Here is a 15,301-nt window from a genome sequence, read left to right on the forward strand (position 1 = left end):
AGTGACAATATTCATCATCTTCTTACAAAAAATGAAACTTATCCCTCCTTTACAGTATCCAACTATAATAAAATGTCCAAATTTTACAGTAAAACTTTATTTTCTCTAAGTAATTCCTAAAAATCACATTGAAAATATTTTGCAACTAATGATCTTTTTCACATTAAAAATGAGCATTTATATCCACTAGAACAGACACAACTTGCTTTTCACAACATGGATAGTATTTCTTTCTCTGAAAAATCAACCACCTCTATCACCTTCAATTCTTTCAGTGAAAGGATCTACCAAAGTTAAGGGTAATAAGAACTGCTGGGCATTGCAATACTAAAAAGAAATAAACACTGCCTTTTACTTATATCGAGGGTGGTAGTAAATATTTCAGCCATTGCAGAGGGTCTCTGTTCCAACTACTCAAATCCGCCACTGCAGTGTTGAAAGCAGCCACAAACAACAGGTAAAAGAGTGGACGTGGCAGTGATCCTGTGAAATTTATTTTTATAAAAGCAGGTGATGGGCCCAATTTGGCTGTTAACTTTCATTTGCTGAACCCTGGTTTTATGGTTGCTTGCTTTCTCTCAGCATGGTTCTCTTGAAATAAACATCTTTTGAATACCTACTATCTGTGAAGCACAGAAGATATAACAACAAAGAAGAAGAACATGGTCCATGCCCACATGTAACAGGAAAACACACAAAATATGAATCAAATTCCCATACCGTTTGACAAAATTCTCACTAAAACTGCCAAATCCTTTACTTTCTTAGTATTTAGTTAGCAGAAGCTAATTTTTTTGTATAGTTTTTTAAAATATAAGATACATCCTATATACTGAATTGTTTAAGGTAGAATATTCACTTTAGTGAAATCAACATTTGCCATCTTAAATTCATGTAGAACCAGAAATTTTCCCATTAAAGTGAATTCTGGTTATAAAAGCATTTACTGGAATGGCACTTAACCTTCTTCATTTAAGTGAAAATACAACTTATCCATACATACCTCTTTCACCTTACCAGAATCAATAACAAAGACAACGTCATTGACTGTGATACTGGTTTCAGCAATATTGGTGGAAAGGATCTGCAATGGGATGTTATGTTATAGTTAACATGAAAATAGAACTAATGTCTAATAAAATGGAAAAAATATTTTATGAAACTTACTATTTTTCGAACACCTGCAGGTGGGTTTTTTAATACCTTCTTTTGATCGGATGTTTGCATATTTGAATGAAGCATAAAGACTTGATATCTGTTGACAATTAAAAGGGAAAATATACTATGGTACTCACCTCTTATTTAAAGCAACAAATACAAAGCTTTAGCTTTTACCTATGTGTATTGTCAGCAAACCGCTTGTCATCAAACAGGATGCGATCCCTCAGTCCAACAATTTCATCATATCCAGGTAGGAAAATTAAAATTGCACCTTGGAGAAGAATGATTTTCATAATATTAAATCTCATTGTAAAAGCAGAACCAATCAACAAAACTAGCTATAATGAACCACATCATGTGTTTTCAAGTACTGATAAACCGTAATATTTATACGATGACGCTTAAGAGATTATTTATGCATTATTATCAATGGAGTTATATAAAACTTTGTACACACAAGATACTAATTTTTAAATCAAAGTATATATTTTTGTTCCAGATCTTTTAGACAATACGTATTTACCAGCATCACAACTATGGCAGATATTGTATAGAAGATGCATGATCAAATCCAAGTCTACTTTTTCATCATCAAAACTATGATGATAAGCTTTTAGGAGCTCTCTGTCTTCTGCACTGAGGTCACTTCCATTTGTTTGAACCAGAGAACTTTCATCTAGATTTCCAAATTCCAATGAAGCACTAAAAAAAAAAAAAAATTTTTAAGTCAATTTTCATTAAAAAGAGTAACTGTTAACGGCCAAAGATTCGCATTATGTCCTTCTTCAAATTTTCAATATACCCTAAGGAGGGTAAGTGATATTTAATGTCCTAGCTATAATATAATTTATGTTTTGGTTTCAAGTACATTATTCAAAGTAAAATTTGGCAATAAGCACTTTATAAAACACAATCTGAAGACATTTCTCCAAAGAAAATATACAAATTGCCAATAAGCACAGGAAAAGATGTTCAACATCATTAGTCATCGGAGAAATAAAAATCAAAACCTCAATGAGATACCACTTCACACCCACTAAGATGGCTATAATCGAAAAGACAATGATAGGGGCCAGCCCCGTGACCAAGTGGTTAAGTTCTCGAGCTCTGCTTCGGCAGCCCAGGGTTTTGCCGGTTTGGATCCTGGGCGCAGACATGGCACCACTTATCAAGACATGCTGAGGTGGCGTCCCACATACCACAACTAGAAGGACCCACAACTAGAAATACACAACTATGTACTGGGGGGCTTTGGGGAGAAAAAGGAAAAATAAAATCTTTAAAAAAAAAAAAAAGAAAAGATAGATGATAATAATTGTTAGGGTGTATAGAAACTGGAACCCTCATACCTTGCTAGTGGGAACATAAAATGGAGCAGCCACTTTGGAAAACGATGTGGCAGTTCCTCAAAATGTTAAACATAGTGTAATATGGTAACATGCCCCAGCAATTTAACTCCTAGGGAGATATACAAGAGAAATGAAAATGTATGTTCACGTAAAAATCTGTATACACAAATGTTCATAACAGTCAAATACTGGAAACAACCCAAATGTTCATGAATGAATGAGTAGATAAACGAACTGTGGTCTTTCCATACAATGGAGTATTAGTCAGAAAAAGATGCTACAACATGGATAAACCTTGAAAGCATTATGCTAAGTGAAAGAAGCCAATCATAAAAAGCTACACTTTATATGATTCCATTTATACGAAATGTCCAGAATAGACAAATCTATAAAAACATGAAGTAGACTAGTGGTTGCCTAGGGCTGGGAGAGTTAGGGGAAATGAGGAGTGACTGCTAATGAGTACAGGTTTCTTTTTGGGGTGATAAAAATGTTCTCAAAATTGACTGTGGTGATGATTACATAACACTGTGAACATACTGAAAACTACTGAATTGTACCCTTAAATGGGTGAATTATACGGTATGTGAATTTTATCTCAACAAAACTTTAAAAACACAAACTTTTGGTCATCATTTATATTTTTTAATAGATTGTTTCTAATTGTTCACTATTATAAACAATACTCTGAAGAAAAGTCCACATTAAAAAAAAAAGAAACTTGGGCCAGCCCCAGTGGCCTAGTGGTTAAGTTTGGCACGCTCCACTTCAGCAGCCCAAGTTCAATCTCCAGGGCATGGACCTATACTGCTCTGTTAGCAGCCATGCTGTGCTGGTGACACACATACTAAAAAAGATATTAAAGGAAAATTAGCATGAATGTTAGCTCAGGGCTAATCTTCCTCAGCCAAAAAAAAAAACCTCTATAGATACCAGCTTAACATGACTACTAATTTGGTACTTCTATACTAAAAGCAGGCTGATTATGCTGTTTTCCAAAAGCCCAGAATCAGCATAAATTACTGAAATAAATGCCTTGCTTCTTCATCTTGTGTGTAAGTATAAACCACTGCCATCACTAGTAACTATCAATAAGATTCCGAGGAAGTTCAGTGCAGCCCAATCTCTCTTAAACAGAGAAAAATAACATAAGAAAAATAACAAAAGACTGCTTCCAATAGGGAAAACATTAAACTTATACAATTTTATAATTGTAGTATTTTAAATTTTAAGATCCATTTTAAAACATTCCAAATTTTTTTGTTTTGTTATTTCTTAACAGGTAAATGAAAACAGTATTATGTTCTTTGCTTAAAGCTATAAACTTTAGATATCAATTATACTTAACCTAGAAAACATAATAATAAATTTAATTTTTAAATATTTAAAATTTATAATTGACAATGTCATGATCTAGGGAATAAAAAGAAAGCCCAGTTAGCCAGCATAATTAAAATATTATCCAGATAATTGCTTTACTTGGTCATCTACAGTGTCTGTCTAGTGACCTACATTTAACATCATTAGAATGTCTTGAATATTCAAAATGTTAGCACTAAAAGGATTGCGAGTTCTGGGAGCTATTATTGAAACGACAACATACTAGAATTAGCATTTGGATCTGGCAAGAACTTTGAGATTCTGTAACCTACACTACCATTTAATGAAATTAAAGTGACAAAACTAATTTCATACTTCAAACATTTACTTCATCTAATGTCTGAGACTAAATAGAATTAAAAATGAAAACCCAAGTCAAATAAAACATTTTATATCTTCCTGAATAACAAAAGTTTTAATATATTTTAACTTCAGACTCCATTTTTTTCTTTTTTGAGACTCTTACAGATTGAAAACAGACGTTATCAATGTATTATAAAATATATTTTATCTTTTCTTTTAAATATCTTTTATCTTTTCTTTAGATATCTAATCTAAAATCTACATAATCTATCTAAATTTACCTAAAATCCTTAATTACCTAAAAGAAGATTAGTTTCATAGGATTTTTAAAGTATTGCCCTTTCATTTTTTTTTAAACCAAAGTAATACATGTACATCGTGTTAATAAACAAATGGTTTTATGAAAGTTATAACAAAAACCTCTCTCCATTCCTAGTCACACTGCCTAGGACATTTTTCAATTCTTTAAGCAACATTTATGTTTATTGATTTAACAATTTAGTCATTATCTGTGAACCACCAATTAATGAAAAATGAAGTCAGCACCTCCACCCTCCTATACTTTTCACTCACACCAATCTGTACAATTTTTGTTAAATCTTCATTCAGCCTTTACTTTAACTATGTAAACATTATTTACCATGAGCCATATAGTGAACTATGATTACACCTCCTTTCTTCTCTAACTTTTCGGGGTTTTTTTGAGTAATTACTGTCTAATTTTTATTTGCTTAGTTTTCTGTGTACTTATCACTAATTCTTCCCAAAGTCTCAGATTCATAAAGTCTTTTTAATATGGTCAAAAACATCAAATAATCATTTTTTCGCCCTCAGGGACTTCCCTCCTGGAGCTTTCCATATCCTGCTTCTCTAAGACTAGCCCTACTAGGCAGACATCACAGCCACAGTCCTCTGCACCAGCATACTGAGCATTTCTTTCACCTATCTTCTATGCTGAATCTACCTTGTTTTTCTGCTTTATTTTCCTTTCTCAGTTTTGTGGAGCACATTCTCCAACAGTTTCCTGATAAAGGGCATACAGAAAATAAACTTTCTTATCTTTTCTCTACAATTTTCCATCTCTTGTATTTTTTTTCCTACTAAGTGATTTTCTCAACCTTATCTTGCAACCTTTCTGAATTTTTTCTGCTATCATATTTTTAATTTATGCGAGCTCTTTCTTGTTTATTCATTCTTTCAACAAATATTCACTGAACATCTACTATATCCAGGCACTGTCCTTGAACAAAGAAGAAAAGGAGCTTGCTAAATTCTAGTAGAGAGAAGAGACAGATAATAAACCAGTGAATATAGTAAGTAAGTAAATTACACAGTTTATCAGAGAGTGGCAGGTCCTGTGGACAGAAGAAAAAGTAGACTAGGTTAAGGAGAATCAATAGCACAAGGAGGTAAATTGCAATAACAGGGTAAATCTGGGCAGCCTTCACGACAATGAAATTTGAATAAAGATTTGTGTTCTGTTCCTTTTTTAATAGTATACTGTTTTGGTTTCATGAATATCTTCTATCACTGTTTTTGAAGTTTTCTTCTGGTCACTGACGCTTAGTTTCAGGCAAGTTCCGGGGTTTTTTGTTGCTATTGTTGTTTGTTTGATTTGTGGGTGCTTTTTCCCCCTCAAATGCCTAATGATCAATCCTTGGAGGTTTGTTCATTTTTAAAAAGTAATGAACAAAAAACTCCGCGTACACAGTGGTGACTGTTGAGCTACCTGGTTTAAAAACAGTCATTTCATTGAAGGAATGCTAAACCTTCTATAACTCTAATTATTTTCTCTAGGCTTGGTCTATTTTTCCAGGAAAGAATTCTCAAGTTTTCTGCCAAAGAACATAGTAAACAGGAAAAGGTGACAGGTGACTCAATTTTCGGTCTTTAAGTAGACTTTCACTTAAATCCCTTTCCTGCTAGACACCTCATTCCCACTCTCCAGTTGTGCCTGGTAACCCCAAGTCCAAAGCCTCTGTGGCTTAATTTTTTAATAAGCCTCCCACTTCCTGCCAAGGTGGGGAAGGGATATCAAATGGCAGGGAAGAAGGGAATCTGGAATTCTAAACGTTCCTCATAGAGAATTTCAACCAGTTCTGTTACTTTTTCAGCCCCTTCTTTCATTGCCTTATTTACAAGTAGTTAAATGAGCCTCTAATAAGTTCCAAAGCTGAAATAAATTTCTCTTTGGCACTTCCTTCTGCAGGCACTCAGGTTTCAGTTTCCTTAGTTCTGCTAAATCAAACACCACTGATCCATTAGCCATCTATTATCCAAAAATGTACTAATATCTTCCATCAGTTGCCATGTCCTCTTGCATTCTCTTTGACTTTGTTAGGTTACACATTTTAATATTCCTTCCTTACCGTTTTAGTGAGGCTTTGGGAAAATGCAGAGAAAAATATATATGTTCTATCTACCAGGTTTAACTGGAAAACTCCCTCATGCTTTTTCAAAATAAAATTTTAAAAAAAGATAAATATTACAATACAGTGTATCTTATTAGCAACCTATCAAAAAATCAGACAGAAAAATTCCTTAGAAGTACGAAAAAAACCCAAAAGTCTCTGGATAAGAGAGTATAAATAGCCTATATTTGTCATATTCTACAATTTACATGGCTTTTTAAAAAGCAGCTAGGATTGATTAAACATAGTATAAAGTTTTACCTGTAAGATTCTAGAAGATCCACAATTTCGGTCTGTCCAAAGTGTTTAGCCCAATCTAAAGCCATCCTGCCAAAATTCAAAGATATCAAATTAAGACAGAGAAATAATGTTCTCAAAATTATAAAACTAGTCACTCAAAACTATTCATTCACCCATTAGAGATATATCAGCAATTGTTACACAATAGCTTTTAATAACGATAAATATAAGAAGTCAAAAAAGATATGTGCAGCTCTATAAAGATATACAAAAAGTAGACACAGTTTAAAATTACCAGCCATTTGATGCTTTACTATGGACATTGGCTCCCATACTAATTAACTGCTCTACTTGACTTGAAAAACCTCGTCCTGCAGCAACCATCAGAGCTGTTGCACTGGTTTCACTATGTCTGTAATCAACTAAAAGAAGGAAAAGATAAATATATGTTAAATTTCCAAATTATTTTAAATTATTTTAATTTAAAAAAATCTTAAATGAAAGAATTGTCAGGAGAATGAACCTGGGACTTGCTCCTTCACCTAACTACATGATAATAGCCTTACCTGACCCTTAACTCAGATCACCCAAGGAAATCTGTTATTGATATGCCCTTAGTATAAACAGCATGGAATAAGGAATATCAGTTGGAAGACAGGAGAAGGAAAGACAGTTGTTAAACTGTCTTAATCTCACCAAGATAATACAGAAAAGGAAAGTTACTAACTTGCAGAACGCTCAAATAATCTTCCTAAACCTAGATATTGCGTTGATCATCAAATGACAAGAAACAATTAACGAAGAATTAAAGCTAATTTTCATCAGTAGCTGGTAATGAATGCTTAAAAGTGCAAATGCAAAGTTCAAGACAATATTCTGTTGTTCTTTTGTTTTGCTTTGATTCCCCCATCATTGTAGGCTGTTATTTTCCAAAATGCTTTATGGAAATAACACTGGCAGAAAATTTACTTCCTGTAAAACCCCTCCATGACAAAAGTAATTAAAGTTCTATTGAATTTAAGTTCCTTCCTAGAATACATTTCTCAAGCAATACAATATATAACTGCTTAGCACTAATTTGCTTAAATTACAAAAGTGGTAATTTCTTTCTGAAATTATGTGAAAAACCCTCTGCAGTAATATGTAAGATAACTACAAAAGGACAATTTTACTTTTCCATATATACCCAATTACCCTCATTATTTAATGACACTCTAAAACATGGTATCCCCAATTGACATCAATCAGTGGTTCTTAAGTGAGGAGGCGGACTTACAAGAGAATTACCTCAGGCTTGTTATTTTGGAAAGCACGGATAGCCATGTCTTACTCCTAGATTCAGGTTCAGGAGGTCTGAAATGGCCAGGCACATGCATTTTTAAAGAGGTCTGCAAGGATTATGATCGCACTTACCATATGAGAATTACTGCTTCAACTGAATATTCAACTGATACTTGGAGAACAGAACCAACATGTATGTATTTTGAGCAGAAGGGTATGAATAAGTGGGCGTTTTAAAACGTCCAAAAATTCTTCAAAATTCCTTCCTTCAAGACGTGGAGCCTAATTCCCTTATCCTTGAGTGCAACCTGGACTAAGTGTCTCACACTAACAAAGAGAATAAAGTCAAAGTGATGATGTGCAACTTTAGAGACTAGGCCATAAAAGGTACCTATAGCTTCCTATTTGCTTTTTATCCTTCTCTCTTGAAGCATTCACTCTGGGAGAAGCCACCTGCCACATCCTGGGAAGAATAAGACAGCCCGACAGAGAGGTCCAGATGGCAAGGAACTGAGGCCTTTTGCCAACAGCGGAGATGAACTGAGGCCTCTTGCCAACACCATGTGAGTGAGCCTTCTTGGAAGCACATCCTCCAACTCCAGTAAACCTTCAGACGACTGCATCCCCTAACAACAGCTTAACTACTACTTCACAAGTGACTAGATGCCAGAAACACTCAGTTAAGTCTCTTCCAGATTCTTGACTCTCATAAACTATGTGAGATAATAAATGTTTTAGGATGCTAAATTTGGAAATCATTTGTTATGCAGCAATAGATGACTAGGACAGTAAATGTGCCAGAGAATGCTTAGTCTTACTAAACCAGCTAATTACTAGCTGCTTAGCCAGGATTACACAAGGATATTGATGGCATTAAAAAGAAGCCCAAGATTTCCTGGATCACATGAAGTATTTTCAACTTTCATGCCAATTGGGAGTTCAGATTTTAGAAGAGAAATAAAAAGATAGGAAGTAAATAACCGTTCGTAGAGCTACAATAACATTCTAGTTTACAGCAACATATCTCAGAGTTCAAATTTCCTAACTTTCAGGTGAGATAGCTAAACTGTTCCAGAACAAATACTTTTAAAAATAATGGAGAAAAAAAGACTGCCAGAACACTGGAGATGAACAAATGTCCACATTTCCAAATAGAAAAATGACTTTTCAAAATACAGATTGATTATTTTTTTTAATGAATGATAAGCTGAAAAAAAGCAGATCAATAGGAGCCAAAATACATTCACAAAGAACAAAAAGTGCCAAAGATCTTAATTTCTTTCTTAAGAAGTTTGTTAGACTAGCAGATATGTGGCATTACAATCACTTGAACAATAGTACCCAAATATTGACCTAAGGCCTCTTGCAGCATACAAAATGCTTGGTCAGTGACCCAGGTCCCTCAAGTTAATAAACAGAGAAAGCTTGTTAATATACTAAAATTAGATAATTCTAATTAATTAGTTAATTCCAATAAAAATTAGAACTGAAAAAAGTTGTTAAGCAGACACAATAGGCCAAAGCTAACTATAAGATGAGATTTAAAAGGAATAAATAGAATGTCTTAAGCTCAAAAAAATTAAAAACAAGTAAATGTTAGGAGGGATTAATTTAATAAAATCATATGTTAAAAAAAAAAGAACTAGAAGTTTCAAAGACGATATGAGTCAGTAAGACAATGTGGTTGGTAGAGTTTACTTACCACAGGCTGAATTAATATAAGTAAAGAGTAGAGGTTTTCAGGCTGATAGATCTACTCGACCTAAAGCTGATCACTAAGAGATTAACACTTAGGACTGGACACCATGTTTTTTAAAAGGGACAAACTAGAACATAACCAGAAAAGGTGGACAAGGGCAGGAGAGGACTAGACACCATGTTATGTTAAAGAGGAATAGCTGAAGTCATAGGTGTGGTCAGACCAGAAAACAAAAAAGGAGAAAGAATAACTATCTTCATATACCTGAAGGTCTGTCAGGCAAAAATAGATACTAAATCTCTTCATTATCACCCCAGAAGCAGAAAAGGATGGAATCTATACAGGTAGATTTCACTTCAAAACATATTTAAAAAGTTAACAATTAAAACAAACCAAATCTGAGAAAATGTCCTCAACAAAGACAGTGAGCTTCCTATTGCTAAACATGTTCAAATAGATGAGCATTTGGTAGGATGCTTAAAAGTTATGTCATTAGTCAACAAATATTTATTGAGCACTTACTATGAACCTCTGGGGACACAGAGATGAGTAAAACAGACAAGGTTTCTGCCCTCAAGTAGTCTATATTCTAGTGTCTGAGTCACGTCGTAAAAATATCAAAAATAGATGATGTCAGGCAATGAAAGTACAATAATGAATTATAAAGCAGTATAGGGAGAAATAGTGAGAGAAGGGCGCAGTTTTAGTAACGTGATCACAAAAGGCCTCTCTGACAAAGCAATATCTAAGTAGGGACCTAAACAAAGCTAGCATTGGGCCATAGGAGTATCTGTGGGGACAGTATTCCAGGCTTAGGAAACAACAAAAGCAAAGATCCAAAGATGGGAATGTGCCAGCATAAATGAAGAAGAGCAAGGTAAGAGTGACTAAAGCACAGTGAACACAGGGAAAAGAGTGGCAGAAAATGAGATCAGAGGCAGTCAGAGACCAACTCAGAAGAAGGAGTGACTTTTATTCAAAGTGTAATTGAAAGCCCTGGGAGAGTGGAGAGCAGGAAAGCGGCATAATCCAATTTCCTTTTTAAAGGGATTAATCTGATTGCTCTCTGGAGAACAGACTGCAATAACATAATAGAAGCAGTTAATAGGCTACTGCAATAGTCCAGGTGAGAAATGTTGTCTTGGACTAGGATGGCAGCAGTAGGGGAAGTGAATCATGGTCAGATTTGAGATTTATTTAGAAGGTAAAGCTAAAAAGATTTGCTAATGGATTATATGTGAGGTGTGAGAGCAAAAGCAAGAATGATTTTATATTTTGTTGTCTTAGCAACTAGGTGAATGGTAGTACCCTAGATTCAGGTTCAGTAGGTCTGGGATGGGCAGGTGCATGCATTTTTAAAGAGGTCTACAATTGATTATGTTCACTAAGGAAACACCAAGGAAAGAGCAGGCTGAGAGGGAGGGAGGTGAGAAGGGAATGAAAAGTTGTTTGGGGTATATCCAGTTTCATTCCATTAAGAGACATCCAGTTGGAGACGTCAAGTGATTAGGTGTAATGAAATGAGGTGGCAGGGAGATAGGACTATAGACAAAAACTAGGAGCCATTTAAAACAAATATTTAAAGCTATGACTAGATGAGATCTACACAGGGAGCAAGTGTAAACAGAAGTAAGATCCAAGGATTGAGGCCTGGGACATTCTATATTTAGAGGTCAGGAAAAAGAGGAAAATCTTGCCAAGAAAACCAATAAGTTCCAGCCAGGAAGATGAGACTAAAATAAATCAAGTATGGAATATCAGAAGTTAATTGAAGAAAATGTTTCAAGAAGGTAGTGATCGATAATAACAATAATGTGAGAATTTAAGGTGAGGGGATAAATTACTTGACATCTAAATCCTTTCCAGTACTGATTTTCTATGATCTTTCATTCTGCCTTTTGCCTAGAAGCCTTCAGAATTCTGAAACTCACCTCTGGTTGCCAATATCCACCATAAGCAACTAACAAAATCAGGATAACTCATTAGTGAAAACATGTCACATGACATAAAGCATGTACATGTGAATTAGAACTTGAGCTTACATAACCAAAGGTATGCTCAAATTCCCCATTTACTAAATGAAAAGTATAGAGCAAAGTTATTAACCATGTGAAAATGAACAAAGAAAACCTAAATCAAAATGGAGTCAGGAAGCCATGAAAGGAGGGTACTCACACACACACATCAACCACAGCTTACAGACCCCAGCAAGAAGATGATTTCCTTTTGACTCAGCAATAACAAGCTCCCCACCACTTGCAGTCAGTGAAAATTCACCACAGCCCTCCCCAGATTCCTTCGAAAACCTATGAAAGTGGACCTTCCCTTTGTTTCCTTGGACTTGCCTATGGTTCACCATAGTTTGCTTGTCCCAAATTGCAATTCCTCTGCTATTCCCAAATAACCTCATTTTGGCTAGCTAAAAACCTTGTAACTTCATTTTTAAGGTTGATTTCATGACAACCACAAAGGGACCTGAAGGAGATGAACCCCTGAGGAACTAAAGACCCCAGAATCATGTGCAGTACCTACTCAAGCCCTTTGTGCTTTCCGTTTCCGTGAATCACCTTCTTCCTTTAAGTTCAGTAAGCCTCCTCTCAGATTTGAGCTCCCTCTTTTTGGTCGAGCTCTCTGACTTTGTTCAGGATCTGTTTTCTTGAAGGCATCGTCCTTTTGGTGAGTACTCTTTTTTTTTCTGAACTTCTAAGTTAAGATTATGGGATCCCAATCCTCTAAACACTTTAAGGATGGCCCTCCTTCTAGTGCCCCAGCCAGTTTTATATTGAAAAACACATGTCCCTCCTCATGTGCCTTTTTAACTAAATGGACTGACCTAACCAAATATAGTTTAGAACTTCAATGGCCATTATGGGGAACCTTCAATTTCCCCAAATTTGTTTTTCTCAGAACTAAACTTGAAGACCACAGTGTCTTAAATGGGAACTACCTGGGGGCATACACAACTCCAGATTTGCCTCCATAGAAAGAGCCTTTCTCCCTTGGGGCAGAGTTAAGTGCCACAAGTGTATGATCAGAAATCTCCCCCTGACATTAAGAGAGCTAGCCAATTCCAAAGCCAAAGCAATAGCTGCCCAACAATGATCACTTGACTTGTTGGCTAAAGTAGTTTTAGACAATTACATAGCCCTTGATTACCTACTTGCTGAACAAGGAGGTGTTTGTGTGATAGCAAATACTATCTATCACACATGGGTAATCCAACACCTCTGGAGAAGCAGAAACTCAACTACACAAGATCAAGGAACAAGTGTACTGGTTACAACAAATTTCACCTGACTCTCCATCACCCTTTGATTTGTTCAGTTGGCTACCTTCAAGTCTAGGGTCATGGTCTAGAACCATCATACAAACTGGATTTGTCATATTACTTTTAATTCTGCTTTGCACAATTATTTTTTAACTTTGTACCTGTTGTCTGTCAAACTTCACAGAAATGACACACTTCACAGAAATGACACACCAAATAGAATGATGTTAGCTCAACACTCTGAGATGACTGCCAATGCTAATAACCTTGACAAGATATGATCTTAAAAGTGAAAATGCCTGAGAGTTCCTCCCTTCTACCCTCTTTGTTACTCAAACATGGCCTCAAATGTTTTCCAATCACTATGCACTTTCCCTCCAACATGGAACATGACATCCAGGAAAGGTTCTTTCTGGCACCAAGGGACAAAATATAATTTCACTAAAACTGGATAACCTGATTCTTGATCAGCGATATTTTCAAGGAAAGATCTTGATCAAAGGGGGAAAATGTGAATATGAACAAAGGAAAGCTAAATCAAAATGGAGTTGGGAAGCCATGAAAAGAGGACTCTCACATACGTATCACTCAGCACAGCTTAGAGACCCCAGCAGGAAGAAAGATGATTTCCTTCTGACCCAACAACAGGCTCCTCAGCGCTTGCAGCCAATGAAAAACTGCCACAGCCCTCTCCAACTTCCTCCTAAAACCTAATAAAAGCTGAACATCCCTCTGTCTCCTCAAACTTGCCTGTGGTTCACCAGAGTTTGCTTATCCCAAATTGTAATTCCTCTGTTATTCCTGAATAAACTAATTTTGGCTAAAGACCTTGTTATTTCACTTTTAAGGTCGATAACCTTTTTTTCCTTCCTTTTTTGAATTTACAAATCTCTTTGAAAATCCAAGATATTCCCCTTGGGGTTGGGGGGAGTGTATTTATGTGCACATATATACACAAAAATACTTTTGCACATAACTGTCATATATTCACAGACCCCATAAAACTATTCTGGAGACAACTAGGTTAAGAATCCCTCATTTAACAGTATTTATTTATTCTACTAGGCTAATAAGATCCTGATTTGTGCATTTGAAATAAGTACTCCAAAAAACTAAATTATTAGCTGTGAACAAAAAAACATAGTACATACATTTTGAATTAAACCACCCTTCCACCATAAAATGACTGCAAGAGTAATAAAAAAAAGAAAATTTAAATAAATTACACTTACCACTAACATTTTCAGTTAAAATAAGGTGAAAGACCTGAGCAAAGGCATCAACATCTTTATGTAGCCATATGTCAGAAAGACAAGCATCCATCTCCTTTATTAACCATGGTTCAAGGCAATTAACATCTTTTTCTGTCTTTAAAAAAAAAAGTAAAGATTTTAAATTACCACACATCTTAACCTTTGCTTGCAAAGAACATGAGATGGCCAAAATATCCACAAGAATCTATATACCATAGCACAGGCTTTCACATAAAAGTTTCTCATCTCATCACAAACATTATCATTCACAATACTATATCTTGTTCTTACATTCATCTTTTATCTGAGAATAAGCTTATCAACAAAAGAGTATGATCCAGTCAAAATATTAACTAAATGGGCTTCTGATAGGCTGTTGCACAATGTACCTGTACACCAGTGGCTCTCTCTCCCAACTGCACATCAGAAGGACCATCACCTGGAGTTTTTCAACACTGATGCCAGGTCCTACCCCAGAGCAAGTACACTGGAATCTCTGGAGATGAAGGCCAGATTCCACAGGGCTTTAAAAGTTCCTTAGGTGATGCTAATGTGCAGCCAGGCTTAAGAACCAATAATTTAATAGTCAAAATGCTGTTCACTGAACCAAAAGGATGTTCCCTATTCTAAATAACAATTTTTAAACATTCTTTAAAGATATTTTTAAAACTCATATATACTTCATTTGGATGCATTAGAACTTTAACCACTGGTAGGAACTGCAAGCATATCTGTGTCATGCTCAAAACAATTAAACACTTTTTCTAAAAAGTGCGTAGTCCCAGCTATATTCTGCATCACACTAATCACCAATGCCTTTTTGAGAATTCCAAACCAGAATCAAAGACCAGAGGGACCTAGGAAATCAGCTAGTTGTAGTTTTCAAGCAGACTCCATGGAACCCAAGGTAGCAGAGGTCCCAGTATGGGGAAGTGGATGGAGAGAGATGAATGAGC

At 35.4% G+C, this 15,301-nt stretch overlaps 1 protein-coding gene across 1 annotated transcript in view; it reads right to left on the minus strand.

Moving 5' to 3' along the window:
* The window catches only part of YTHDC2 (YTH N6-methyladenosine RNA binding protein C2), a 75,967-nt gene that overhangs the window by 38,284 nt on the left and 22,382 nt on the right, over positions 1–15,301 (minus strand). The window contains exons 10-16 of the mRNA XM_046667869.1: positions 14,325–14,460; positions 7,140–7,266; positions 6,866–6,931; positions 1,685–1,863; positions 1,336–1,432; positions 1,168–1,255; positions 1,004–1,084 (exon numbers count right to left, since the gene is read on the minus strand). Of these exons, the coding sequence (XP_046523825.1) occupies positions 1,004–1,084; positions 1,168–1,255; positions 1,336–1,432; positions 1,685–1,863; positions 6,866–6,931; positions 7,140–7,266; positions 14,325–14,460 (774 nt within the window). The remainder of the gene's footprint in view (positions 1–1,003; positions 1,085–1,167; positions 1,256–1,335; positions 1,433–1,684; positions 1,864–6,865; positions 6,932–7,139; positions 7,267–14,324; positions 14,461–15,301) is intronic.

This window comes from Equus quagga, chromosome 7, assembly GCF_021613505.1.
Source record: "Equus quagga isolate Etosha38 chromosome 7, UCLA_HA_Equagga_1.0, whole genome shotgun sequence".
Lineage (NCBI taxonomy): Eukaryota > Metazoa > Chordata > Mammalia > Perissodactyla > Equidae > Equus > Equus quagga.